The sequence below is a fragment of the Corvus moneduloides genome, chromosome 3 (genome assembly GCF_009650955.1).
Source record: "Corvus moneduloides isolate bCorMon1 chromosome 3, bCorMon1.pri, whole genome shotgun sequence".
NCBI classification, from domain to species: domain Eukaryota; kingdom Metazoa; phylum Chordata; class Aves; order Passeriformes; family Corvidae; genus Corvus; species Corvus moneduloides.
Window position 1 is genome coordinate 73,549,445 of NC_045478.1, and position 14,580 is coordinate 73,564,024.

The 14,580-nt window shown below is 38.4% G+C and overlaps 1 protein-coding gene across 11 annotated transcripts in view; it reads left to right on the plus strand.

Moving 5' to 3' along the window:
• The window catches only part of RGS7 (regulator of G protein signaling 7), a 246,431-nt gene that overhangs the window by 149,277 nt on the left and 82,574 nt on the right, over positions 1 to 14,580 (plus strand). For all 11 annotated transcript variants that reach the window (XM_032102207.1, XM_032102209.1, XM_032102210.1 and 8 more), the window contains one exon: positions 10,880 to 10,986. In XM_032102207.1, the coding sequence (XP_031958098.1) occupies positions 10,880 to 10,986 (107 nt within the window). The remainder of the gene's footprint in view (positions 1 to 10,879; positions 10,987 to 14,580) is intronic.

The following is a 14,580-nucleotide window of genomic DNA, read 5'->3' on the forward strand; positions in this document are numbered from 1 at the left end:
CAGCACGGCCAAGTCCATCACTAAACCATGTCCATAACCATGCCATGGTTTAGTTGATGAGGAGGTGTTAGGTCATAGGTTGGACTTGATGATCTCGAAGGTCTTTTCCAACCTAGTTAATTCTGTGAGTCTGTGATTCACACTCTTCTGTAGATAATTTGGGATTATCCTGAACAGTCCAGGACCTATTAAACACAGTTACTGTGGGTAACCCCCCTTCAGTGTAATATTATTACTTCATTGTAATATTACATTATTCAGTGTAATCACTGATCTGCTGTGCTTAACCTTTATTCCCTCCTTTCTACCTATTGCTTTTCTCATGATCTGCTTAATACCTTTAGAAAACCTTTGGGGAAATCATGCCAAGAGATTCCTGGGAATGCAAGATAATATGTTAACCAGATTTTCATAACCTTATATGTCTTCTAATTCTACATAGGAACACTAACAGAGTTGTATCCAGCAACAAAAGTCATCCTGAATCTTCCTTTTTTGTTGCATTTATCTTTATTTTCATTCCTTCTATTCTTTATTACAGTTCCTATCATGCTGTCTGTATGGGTGTCTGATTTGCACATCATTTTTTCTCCCAGATTTCCCCTGGATGTCTTTCTAAAACCTAAGGACATATTTTCCAACTTTTTTCCTTTAGTACTGAGGGTGATTAAATGATAAGTGGCACACTACAGCTAACAGTTCAGCCATTTAATATTTTACTGGCTATAAAATGCAGATTGACCGTTATTTTGAACCAGATACTTCTGTTCATTTTATCAATTTATTTTAAAGCCTTTGATAGCTTTTGCTGCTGCTGTTGTCTTCAGTCCCATCTTTTCCTTCTACATTTAGATTCTGTCACTAGAGAAGAAATAGGTCATTCATTGAAGCCTCTTCTCTTTTTGTGGGGGAAAAAGGCACTTACGAAAGTTTTCATTGAGCTATTTTTGCTAGTTAATATCTGTCAGTATTTCTGTATTTTTAATAGCAGAGTTTGTCTGGCTGAACTGATAGTTCTCTACAATTATCTGTGTAAATCCCTTGCAAAGGGGAGAAGTGAGCACTGGGAGTGGGAGTTATGATAATAGGAACACAGAATGGTGTAAAGTGGACTTTTGCAACATTGGAAATTTTGCTCCTTCATTTTGATGAGGACAGTGAACTATATTTTATTTGCCAACCAAACTACTATAAATAATGGACAAAGAAAACTCTCTAAAAGTGATCCTGTTTTTAATAACTGCCTTGAGGATTCTTGTGTATGTACATCCCAGATAATTGTATCTGATCACATGGGGAGTGACATGTTATTGTCCGGAAAAGCCACCTCCATATTCTTTGTTGTTACTGTTCCTGAGCTTTGATGGCATTTTTCCTTGATGTGTGTCTCAATGACAACAATTATAAAGCTGCTAACTCCTGGTGGACTTTAAAATCAGAGCACTCTTCCCATAGAAAAAAATACATTATTTTCAGTACTTTATGCTCTCAGTTTGCTGGAGGTATGAAAATTGTTATAAAGAAATTGTATTGTTCTTTATTGAATTGAGTGCAGTGAAAGAGGCAGTTATTTTTCTAGCTGTGGCTGCTGTGTGTTCTTTTGTGTTTTCTGAACTGCCTGATCATAAGTGGGTGTTCTGTGATTATGATAGCAATGCATGGCAATGACACAAAGTTAATGGTTGGTGCAATAGCAAGTCATATCAAAACAGAGACTAAAAAAAGTGTCATGATTCATCTTGACCAGAAGTAATCACTGAGGGATTTAGTGCTACCTACTGCTTACCCTCACCCAACTTCAGAATCTCCACTCTAGCTGATGTCCCTCTGACTCGACAATATTATCTTCTGTAGTCCCTTCAGGAACAAATATTTTGTGCACTGAAAAAGCCTGTGCTTACTTTTCATACTTGCTGGTCACAAATCCAAGTGGTGCACCAACCACACTGGTTATCCACATGCCCCAGATGTCCCAAGCCTTAAAGACGGGTCTCCTCCTTTACAACCCCATCCCAGATATAAAACTGTCTATGGCAGTGCTGATTGGTCACATGCTTGGACTGTGCTTTTGTAAATGCTCCAGTGCTTGTGGTGTCCAAGCAGAGCTGACTGAGAGGGAGAGCTGTGCCTTCCCTTGAGTGTGACAAAGAAGGGGAGAAGCAATGGCACTGTGGTATGGCCAAGAAAGCACACCATCCCACAGGGCACCAGATCTTAGGGAACCGTGACGTAAAATAAATTTCCTGGCTGATACTAACATGCACAAATTCTTAGGTGTCATGTGCAGAATGAATCACATACTTCCCCACCGAGCATTTGCAGCCAAACAATTTGGTCACATGTCTGCAGACTCAGCTGCTGGAGGCGAGAAAAGTAGGAAGATCTGGTGTGCTAGCAGCAACTGGCAAGCAGTATACAAGAAAACCTGAAATAGAAGCATAATAATTATAATACTGAGTAGAAGTAGTCTGTGTCCAGTATTTTGGGTCTTTTACAGATGCTTGAAACTGTGGAACAAGATTTCAACTGGGAGAATTCTCAAAAGTAGTGTATTTGCAGTAATTGGATTTTTTGTAAATATTTTTTTTTGTCTTTAGCAGGTTTGCTCAAAAGGGTGCACATATGACTTCAAATATTAGCTCAGAGTTTCATACTGGAGGAGGGAATGAGTGAAGTGTTCGGAAATGTCTTATGGAGATAAGTTCAGAGAGTCATTAGGGAAAACAAGACACACAGATTTTGATTTTCTCTATTTCTCCTTAAGGAAGCATGGGAATCAAAGCTTAAACCAAAAAGTTGCAGTTTCAGAGGTAGAGCCAGATGGAAAAACAGGAAACCCATACTTCAAAGGAGTTTGTATTTCACCCTTCTATCATTTCAATTTAAAGAGACAAGAGATATCGGTATATAGAAAAGCAAAAATCTGTGATTTCTACAAAATTGAAAATAGAAAAATTAAAGAATAGTAATAGTGAAATTGAGGAAAAGGTTTATAAATGCTGACTTTCATTGGTAGGTACAGAGGTAGATTCCACCACTGGAATGCTTGATTGCTGGTGTGATATTGATAGGTACTTTAAAAAATTGAGGTGGGAGATGACAGGGAAACTAGAAAGGGAATTTTAAACACTATCAGGCCAATTTTCATGACTGTATTGATGCCACCTAAAAACAGAGACTAGACAAGAATAAGGGAATAAAATAGGTATTTATTTGAAGGGCCTTCAAGGTACATCCTGGAGAATTAAAAGGCTACGCCCAAGATGGACCTTCGGTCACGAGTTCTTCACACTTGTATAAATTTGGTCCATTTGCATATCAGGATCAATTCTCCAATTACAACTGTAGTTAATGATGTAATTACCCCAAGTTTACCCTCCTCTTCAGAGGCCTTAGTTTACATGTTTTGGGGCCTGGGACTATCTAGGTGTTCTTGGAGAGCAAACCTAGAGAGGCTTTGTTATGTCTAACTAGCATAAGAGAACAGTAGTTAACAGGCCACAAGAAACTTCAGTTACACACTAGGCAGTACAGGATTTGAAAAATATCAAAGTTAAAACCTAAGGCATCACTGTCCTGAATGAACTGTGACCAAATCTAGTTACCAAATTGTGCCATGTTCTGTTTTGCCTGGTAGTTAAGTTTACCTGTTGGTTACAGCTTGGATGGATTTCCTCCAGCCTCTGTAGCGGCATGTTTCCTGTTCACCAAACAAACACCACAAACAAATATTCCAGAGGTGAAGTTATAGCACATCTCAGTGCCAGCACCTCACTCTTCATTTGTCTGTTTCTTGAGACCTCATGTTTCAGCTCCAATTATTTTTTATTATTTTTGGTCAACATGAAAGCTTTGGGTGTCACCTCAAGTCATTGCATTTTGACATGTGGGGGTCTGCCTTTCAAGATACAAATTTATTAAGAGAATAAAAGCAGACTTTAATAGGACATAGCAACAGTTAATGTGTAGTCAGCTGAAATGCAGTGGGAAACAACCACATAAAAAACTTAACAGGCAATACTTAAAAAGTTTTCAAATGGAGGGTTTGTGTGTTGCTAGCAGGGAGATGCAGCTTATTTTTCAAGGACCCCTTTTTTTTCCCTCCAATTTGATAATTCCTTTTTTTTTTGCTTTTTCATTTCCTGTGAGTGAATAAAGGTTTTTACTTTGTTTTTGTTTTGTTCTTTCCAGAAACCATAGGCCAGCTTCCCCTTTCCTTCAGTCTTTCATGGTGACATGACTTCTGTTCGTCTTATCTGGATAAAAGTATTTCAGATTTAGGTCAGTCCCCATTCACCTTGTGAGCACAAAAGGCAGGACTGTTAGTGTGTCCCTATAACGGAGTAATGAAGAAAACACTCTTGGATCAGGCATGAGAAGTAGGACATGGTGATTATGTGGATGATTATGATCAGATTTGTTGCTAATACAGTATCTAAATCTTGTCAATACAGTATTTAAATACCAACTGTATAACCTAGTACAGTGGATTATAGTATAATCAGGTTGTGGTCCTTCCTGTTGAGTCAGTAAGACTCCCTTTCTAAACTCCTCTGAGAAGTAACTTCTCTAAGACTAAACTTCTCTGAGAAGTCTGAGCATGGCTGAGTCCACTTAGTCTCAGATTTATTCAACAGTTGATGTTTAAAGGCTTATAATATAAGCAGGTTCGGCTAGAAATGTACAGGTTTGCAGTCTTTGGTCTTGCAGAATTCACAGTTACAAAGCTACTCTAGGATTTTATCTCTGCATTTGACTGGACCTTAGGGCATTTTGCTCACCTTCCAAAATGTTCCTCACCTTCGGCTGGATGTTCTCTGCCAACGTCGCTGTTGGGGGGAGTTTCCACCCAGAAGTTATCTCCAGCCTTGGAAGACCAGTTTGCCCAGTGGACCAGTCTCCAGAAGCATTTTATACCTTTTTTCAGGCAGATGCAAATAAAAGTCAGTCACGAGCATCTCATCTCCCCATCCCTGGAATACACTAATCATGTGAGCATCCAGAAACTCCTCCTGAAATACTCACCTGGTGTTCTTATCTTAGGACAAACCACACTGCCCATCAGAGACAGTGGCAGAAAGGGATGTGGTGAGGGGAGGATGCAGGAAGACCCAGCTGTCTTTCATCACTGTCACACTGCCTGTTCTGCTGGATGTTTTTGTGAAGAAAGTAGTCAATGTTTCAGGTGTGCATCACTGTTTCTAGACTTGGGACGCACTATATGTTACACATCAGCTCAGACTGTAAGGGTGGAAATTACCATGCCTTGGGCAGATGAGGACTCATAGTCCATCTTTGATAAGTTTTCCTCCTTACCTGGTGAGTGATGCTCCTACCAAAGCCTCTGCCCTGCTAATGGCATCAGCAGGCACAGTCTAGAACAAGAAAAATCCTACCTATTTAGGTAAGAAGCTTTGTTGATAGATAACGTGGTTTGTGATTGCTGTCTTGAAATCAAGTATGAATCTCATTTTAATTGTGTTTGGGTAAATAGTGCCTCTTCCTTCACCAACTGTTTTATCCTTCTTGAAATGACTCTCACCAAGTGCTGCTCTCCTTACAAATTCAATCCTTCAGATGGACAAAAAAGAGGTTTACGGTGTTGTGGGTGTTCAAGAATGTTTCTAGCTGTTTTATTTTCTCCTCTTTAAACACCACAGTCAGGCCAAGACAGTGAGCCTCTCCTACGCTTTATGTCAGTGTGAGAAGCAGGTTGTATTTTATTACTCTAATCCTTTGCAGCTTGTGTTCACACTGGCAATGAAATGACAGCAGGAGTGAGGCGAAAGTAAGTGATAAAGTCTTGGCATTCCACACTTACAATGAATGTGTGCTTGTGAAGTTCTGACTCATTAATTCTTTTTCCAGGCTGCTGTGTGGCTTAGCAATGCACTACAGTACTGTGATGGATTTTAGATTCGACAAATAACCCAGAATACCAAAGTATTTACTGTTTCATGGAAAAGGAAGTTTTCATTTGTTTGACATTTTTGGATCCAAAAAACCCCCAAAAAACTTGCAAGTTTGGGGTTTTCACTGTTTTTTACATCAAAAAGCAATTTTAAGGACGCAAAATGCCCCAAGTCACGTTCCTTGTAGAAAATCTGTCCACATAGAATGTAAGAGAGACTCCAGAAAAGGATGTTTGAAAGTGGAGCACAATTGGAAAATAGTTTTCATTTCTCACTCCCTCAGACATTACTTCAAGGTGCTTCAGATGTTGCGAGACTATAATAGTATGATACCACAAAGTGTTTTACAGACTTCAGAGTAAAAATAAATATAGATACCACATCACCTGTAGACCTGAGATGTGTAAGAGTAAATGGAATCCACACTAATCACTGAAAAGATACCCTCTAGGGGGTTTCAAAGCACAGAAACATGTTTATTCCAAAGAAAACAAGGAACATTCATCCTTTTTAATTCCCTCCTGTGGACATTATAATAAGAAACAACTTGTTCCACCAATACTACCATACCCTGCAATATAAGATGAACAAACTGTCATTACTCTATGCAATAATTATTACAGTAAGGAGAAAACTGCACTATGTTAAAAAGAAAATATCAAAACTCAACTACCAGGGTATGTTTTTCATTCCTTAGATTTCATCAGGTTTACATTGTCCCAAAGCGTTGAAAATATCTAACTCTTGTATAACAACGTATATTAAAAATGACTGACATTTAATCTGTCAAGATCACTGTCTTGTAATGGCACAGCAGATGGCTGGGCAATATTACTTCTCACAAAAATGATTTCTGATCAATCCATGTACATGTGTTGTTCACTTCACCCACTCAGCTAAATAAAGTTCAACAGCAGAGTGAACCATGGAATTTTTAGCTTTTTCTGAGCTTTTAGCCCAGCAATAATATACACATTAGGAATCAAACCTACATCCAAAGCATTATTTTGATTTTATATAAAATATTTTGTATCCTGTTGAAATGCAACAGGCTCATAAAGATGTATTTCTGTCTTTCACCTGAGGCGTTCTTCTTCCATTAGCTATTGTAACTCTCAATACTTCCCTATTTTTAGCTATAAAAATTAAAATTGGTTTGGGTAAATTTGTTTTTTGAATATTCCATTCCACTTTTCCACAGTATAATTACTAGGAAGTGTCTGGAACCTTAAATCAGATAATTAATATCTTCAAAACAAGGAAGCTTCAGTCTACTCCGTTCTACCAGTTACACCTCCAGGAGCTTTGTCTTCCTCAGATTTTTTACATGGTGTCTCTAGCTGCAGTTTTTATTCATATAGCAGCTTTATAGCAGCTGAATGCTATAGCAGCTGACTTTACAGCAGCTGACTGCCATTTGAATTATACCTTCTCAGCGAGGCTATCTGGGTGTGACTGAGGATTGGGAAATAATAGTTGTGTAGATACCACATACCATTTCTGTGTGCATCTGTGTACACTTGCGATCTAAAAAAACAGTATTTTTTTTTGGTTTTGTCTGTTCCCCCAAGTTTTTGAGTTTGTATTCTGAATACATATAAACATTACTCTTTCTACCTGGCAACCGTTATGTCTAAAAACATTTCTTTCAGACTTCTTTTTTCTTCTTATCTAATGTACTTTGTAGACATTTTTGATGTTCCTAATCCATGTTTGCCATTTTTCCAGATGAAATTTGCTTCTTAAGTGAAAATCCACTAACTTCATGTGCGGGAATAGCTGGGAGATATAGAAGCTGTCTGTATTTAAATTCTAGGAATTTAGGCATGTTGGGTTAGTCTGCTGCTGGCTTCATTTTCCTTTTCAAGCTCATGGGTTTGTTTCCTAAATCCTACTCTTGTACTTCATTGGCTTCTTAGTAGTTATTTTTCAGTCTGATTTTAGCAAATTGAGATGTATATCAAAGCGTTGCCTTTGTTGCCTGTAATACACTGGACAACCCCTTGCTTGGAGATTAGAAACCTCCTGAGTGCTGAGTTTCTTTCTGTGCTGTAGTTCTACTGCTGCTGTACAGAGAGCATCAGCATTAGTCCTCTACCAGCCTGGTGTGAGGTAGGAATACAGTCTTGTGCCTGTTACTCACTGGGTATAATTTTGTAACACTCAAGGTATGAGCTACAGTGGATCTTGTGTGGATATTAAAAGGGAGTATTTGTGCATTTATATTCATTTAATGCTGGAATAAATTTATTGTTTGATAGCCATAAAAAATTAAAATTAATTGTCTATTAGTTAAGGAAAGAAAAAGAGAAATTTAGATGTCCGTATTAAGGCTCAGTGGCCGAAGGGACAAAGATACACCTTAGCATTGAGTCAGTGTGGATTCCAGCTGAATGAGATTGCCTGAGGTAAGAGTATAACAACCTTACTCTCCGTACATAACTGGAGAAGAGATATAGGCTGCTATAGGGACTAATTCAGACCTCAAGTAACTTTAATTGGCTTCTGAAGAAGGCCAGGTCACTCTTGCATATATATGACTCAATGGTCAGGGAGAGAAGTACAAGTTCTTACTGCTACTCTACCCAACCTTGCCTGGAGTATAGGCTGTTCTGGCAGGAGCTTTCAAATAGTTTCTTCTCCAATTGTTTTCATCCCTTTTTTATGTTCTATGTTCCACTTCTGCTTGACCCATCTAGAGTCACAGAGCTGTAATACAGTTCAAGCTGAGAGGGACCTCAGGAGGACTCCAGTCCTACTCCTTGCTCAAATCAGTGTAAAGTCAAACATCTTGCCCTGAACTTTATCTGTTCAGTTCTTGAAACCCTCCAAGGATGCATATTGCGCAGTGTGTCTGAGCAGCCTCTCCTGCTGCTTGGCTGAAAATCAGAACTATACCTGGTTTGGTTTATTACCATTTTCTCTTTTATTTATTTCCTCATTTATTTACTTTATTGCCCTGAAACTCAATAGAGGTTTTGGCTCCCTCGTTTTGAAATCTTCTTTTAGGTATTGGAAAGGTACTTCTGGACACCTCCAAAACCTTCTTTTTTCCAGTCTGACCAAGTCCAGTTCCTGCAATCTCTCCTTATACGGTGCATGCTCCAGCCCTAGTGATCTTGGTGGACTCCCACTCAACTCACTCAAAGTTTGTTGATATTCTTCTTGTAGTGCAATGGACATGTTAATCATAACTGGACATAGTAGTCCAGATGCACTCTAAAAATAGCTGTGTAAAAGAAAATAATGTGAGCTCCTTGTGATAATGAAAAATATTACAATTCAGAATCCAGGAAGCACATGAAACAAATCTGGAGCCTATTTAGTGTATGCTAAATCAGAAGAGAATACACTCTCATCTGTGTCAGAGCTCCCTGGCAAGCCCTGTCACCCTTGTCTGAGAATGCCCTTCTCTAGAAAACTCAGCACATTTCTTCCTTTTTTTCTCTCATTCCATGAAGGTACATAATATATACAAAAATAAAGCTTTTTGGAATTGGAAATAAGTTGCAATGTGAAGAACAAAGAAAAGCTTAATGAAATTAAAAGGCAGATGAATTGAAACAAAGTGAAATATTGGAGTGACTGACACACTGCAGAAAGCATTGACCCAAAATTTCTGATCCAAGGGATAATAGAATTTAGCATCTTGAAATGAATGAATAACAACAATGTATTATTATAATTAGGGCAAAGTCCAGATGGTGATTTACAGATATTGCAAGCACAAGGAACAAAGCAACTCCTTTCTTTCTATTAGAGAGATTTCTTATAGGCTCGCAACTGGGAAAAATCTAAACAGCATTGCGGTGTTGTACATCAGGCCAGAGAGCTCACTGCCAGAGAGGGTGTGTTGTATTTTGCAACAAATATTTGGTGTCAAATAAACGTTGGTAGGGTTATGTGCTCTCAGTTAAGTACTGTCCAGATCCCCTTTTTTGTTCCTTTCACATGCTTGCTGGCTTTGGGTTAGACTAAAGATGTCCCACTGCTTCTCCTGTATCTCCTATGCGAGTCAATGTCTTCAGGTGAGCAAAGGGTGAAGGAGGGAATTTTTTGTGATGCTGAAGAAGTATGGGTAAATAAATAAGCCTTCTCATATTGAAAATAATAATGGGTGAAACACAAGTGAATGTCGTTCTGTGTTTGTCAGCAAGAACACAAATGTCAGGACTCGCATTTCTTTCTGTGTGATGATGCTTTACTGCTGGTCGGGTGCTGCAGTGGTGTTTTTAAGAGTCAGGACAAGACAAATCTGTGTTTGTCATTGCTGAATGCAGAATTATAGGCAATAGGAACAAATGAGCACTTCTTAGAGGATGAATCTGGGCATTATCGAGAGAGGTTGTGGTATCTCACTCCTTTGAGTTATTCAAAAAACACTTGGACAAGGTCCTTGGCAAGTAGCTTAAGGTAGCTCTGCTTGAGCAAGGGAGTTGGACAAGATGACCTCCACAGGCACCTTCCTACATCAACTATTCTTGTATCCTGTTATCCCTTGTTATTTTTTCCAGTAATAAGAAACTTTTGAGGAAATCTCTATCCTTTACAGCAGCTCTGATAAAGCTAGTGAGGAAGATACCATGTAATTGGAATCAACTATTTTAACATATAATCAGAAACTGTTCTGAGGAAGAAAAGCAGGCTGCACTATCAGGGTAGAAATGATAGCTGTTTTCAGCTTCAGAACAAGTGAGTGAACATTACAGCTACCTTTTAATGTCGATGTAAGTAGTGGAACTGCAGCTACAAGTGGCACACTTAAAAGCTATTTGTTAAGGAAAGTGTTTTTTTGGTTGCACCATTATATTACATAGAAAAAGACAGCTCTTTCATGATGGTAGGAATTTGATTGAGAAAACCAGGGTTATCTGCAGGATATCAGGTGAATCGTAACAACAAACTCAATTGCTGAAAAGAAGTTATTTAACTTTTTAAGTTTATCTTTCTTTTTTTTCTTGAAACAGTTGAAGCTCTGCATTTGGGAACTCTGATGGCAGCACATGGCTATTTCTTTCCAATCTCAGACCATGTTCTAACACTGAAGGATGATGGCACCTTTTATCGATTCCAGGTAATATTTTCAATATGTCCTTGACTTGCATAAATGGAGGCTCAAAGGCCTTACGGAAAAGTTCATAGCGAATTTAACCATACTTTGTTTCTTACATAACCTGGTAAAGAGTAGAAATTCCCCTAAAAATAAAAAAAGGTAGACAGATTTTGTTTATAAATTGTCAGCAAAATCTTAAGATGATAATGTCCATTTTGATATCTGGAATAAAAGTGTGATAATCCTAAACGTGGAACTATCTCTCATGAAGTAAATTAATGCATTTCTTTGGAAATATAATAAACTAAGTTATCTTATTGCCTCTTATTCCTAGTCTAGTCTTAATTTGGAAAGGGGGAGATATTTTAAATAATAAGTCTATAGCAGAAATCTATAGAAATAATGGAGGATAATATTTCTTTTTCTTCTTTTGCGACAATTTCCTTACTGGTAACTCAGTAGTATGGGAGTAGTGTGTATTCTTCTAGCAAGTGCAGACACATTTTTATGTTGATTTGTCAGTTCCATTGCGTACAACAAACATGCAGATGGTTCAGAACAAGCTGGAAGCATAAACATGTACGTATGTCTATACTGACACTTGCACATATATTATTCAGAAACCTACATAGTTGTATTTTACTATATTAAATTTCAAACTAAGGCCCTGGGAGCAGAAGTGTTGTTTTTCTGATAATGACTAGTGGGCCAGAATTTTGCAGAACAATATTGCTAATGACTTGAAACAAATATGACTGCAAAGTACCAGATTATGGATTCAACAGAAGGAATTAACTTTGCTTGTCATGTGCCACTTCTGACAATGGTGGTTGTGTTCTGTGTTACTATTTCTATTAGGTGGTATTCCTGGTATCACCAACAGCTGCTTCAAGGTCTTTTCTAGATATTTATTGCTTTGAAATTATATGATGACTCTCATTATGAAATTGAGTTTGTTAATTCTTCTCTATTACTTCTAACTGTATTAAATACTCAGAGTAAAATAACATCTACTAGAAAAAAATCTATTGTCTTCAAGATATATAGGTCTAAGCTTTGTCTTAAAGATTATTTAAATGAGAAGTCATCAAGAATAAAATAGTACTGAGATTGTGATCTTTAAAATGCAGAAGAAAACTGGAGGTTGGAGACCAATCATAGTTTCAAACCCTGTATTATATTAATTTCTGTACAATACTTTCACCAATATTTTGGCTTAAGTCCTATAGACCCACATAAGGGAAGAGAAAGACTCGTAATATTTGTATAAATCAAAATCCTAGCATGAATATAATTAAATATGCATAGCACAGTCTGGCAAGAAAGAGAATTATTATTGCATACATGCAAACAATATTATCCTATTTTCATATTTAAATCCTGTGAGTCATACAGTGCAAAAAACATGTTCTTCAGTGGAACAGAGAGTTAGATGTGTATATGGGTAATACTAAGAACAGGCATTCCAAGCCTCCTCCCCATGATCCTCTGTTACCTTTGATCCTGGAGAGAGTATTTGAGGGAAAAGGGGTTTTTTTAAGCTCATGAGGCTTCATTCTTCTCAGTGCTCAGTATAAAGAGGAGAGATGGCACATGATTAAAGGGGCTTGCTGATGTGCTTATGAGGTAGGTGGAAAGGAATCACGCAGTGGTTGAGGCTCCAGTTCTTGGCTTGGTGTCTGCATAAGCAGTGTCCAGAAGAACAAAATATACAAGGACTTATTTTTGCAGAGAATAGTACTTACTTACAAAAGTGCTAGCCATTGAATTCTGCACAGCTGCTGGCCTGCTTCCATCTCTAGCATGAGAAATAATCACCTCTGCTGGCATGATAGTCTGACTGAAGGAAAGTACAGACGAGAATTAGCTGCACTGTGGACCACTGAGAGTACTGCAGCTACCCTGCTGTGAGCTTTCCTCAGAGACGTCTACAGCCTACATGTGTGGACGTGAAGCTTCAGTGAGGGCTAGATTGTAAAATCTTCTCAGTTTATTTACATAAGTTAAGAATTTGCACCTATTTGACAAATGCATATGAAATAAGGTGCTTTAATCAAGTGTTTCTCAGTCTGTATCTGCAGCGTTTGGGTTGTTTGCTGTTCTGTGGTACCTTTTGCATTGCTATTCCTATGCCAACAATGTGTCTTTGCTGTTGTGACAATGCAATTGCAGCTGTTAATGTATAGGATGAGAAAATGTTCATAGTGGTGACATACTGTTAACTGGAGCCATAACAGCAAAATTTATGTGATTATAGCTTCATGTTCCCCACCAAAAGAAGGCTAGTATAAAATCTGTTACTGAACTGTTAAATTAGAAGATGAAGGGAGCATATTCAACGGGGAAGAAAGTTTGACTGCAAATGTGTGAATTTTGCACTAGAATAGATGTTCAGGTGTTGCAGCAGGGATTACTGCAACATGCATTAGACAGCGAGGCCCATGGAAAGAAACAGGGAGCGATTCTTGAGAGAAGTTTCAGAGATCTTTATTCTCCAGCCGCATGGCCGGGGGACTGCCGAAGAACTGAGCAGTCACGGGGCAACCAGGGTCCTCCTCAGGCAGGGGAACACAAAACAAGCAATGGGGAACAGGATTGACCAGGGAGCAGGGAGACCCCATAGGCCATGCCTCTACTCCAGGGTCCCCTCCCCCGGACCCCACGCCAGGGGTGAGGAACCCCAACATTCAGGTTCTTCACAAATTGTACCCTCTAAGTATTGGACAGGATTAGCAAATTTCTGGGTATTTTAATAGAAAGAGGAAACCATGCACCTGCCAGCACTGAAAAGTTCAGAAGCCATGCCTGCAGAGAAATTTTTGCAATATAAAGACCTAACCTACAAAAAACAGACTAGCTATAATAATGTTCTCCATGCGCTTGGTGTTTAGTTTTCCAAAGGGTGACACATTCCCACCTGTCAGTAAAATTATCTCCAGCTTGTTTTAAACCACCTTCTGTTGTATAGAAATAGCTAAAAGCAGTGGGGATTGTGCTTCATTTGGACAAATGCCCTCTTATAGGCAAAAATTATACTTTTTCAGTTATTACTCTTGCCATCAGGAGGCAAGAGTATAGTTACATCTGCTTTTTTAAATAATGTGAAATAAAAAAAATTCTGGATCATTCATTGACCTACTCAGGTGTTAATTAGGTTAGTTTCTGTGCTATCAATTTAATTCAAAGGAGCTGAATTTAAATATTAATTGCCTTATTAAGAGAGGAATTTTTTTTATTAGGCTCAATAAGAAAAAGCAGAAACAGCTACATTGCCTTTTCCTGGTACCTTAAACCTGGGATGAAAGAAGGAGCTGAATATTTGCTCACCATCTTCCTCTACCTGAAAGCAAATAGGTAGGAGGGCCCAAATAAGAAAAGCAAGCTTTGTCTTAGAAAGCGTATCTTCTATGGGCCAGGGACTATTCATGGAGATGTTTCACTTATGTCCATACAAGTGATATTTTTTCTGTCTTGGTGAGGAATTCCTGACTTGCCCTTTCAGCTGGTAGACTTCTGTAATATCATCCTGCAGAAAAATATGCTGATTTCCTCTACAAGTCCTAAATGCATAGTGTGTCTCTTGATGTTGTCATAGGTTAGCAAGCATAGTCCCGG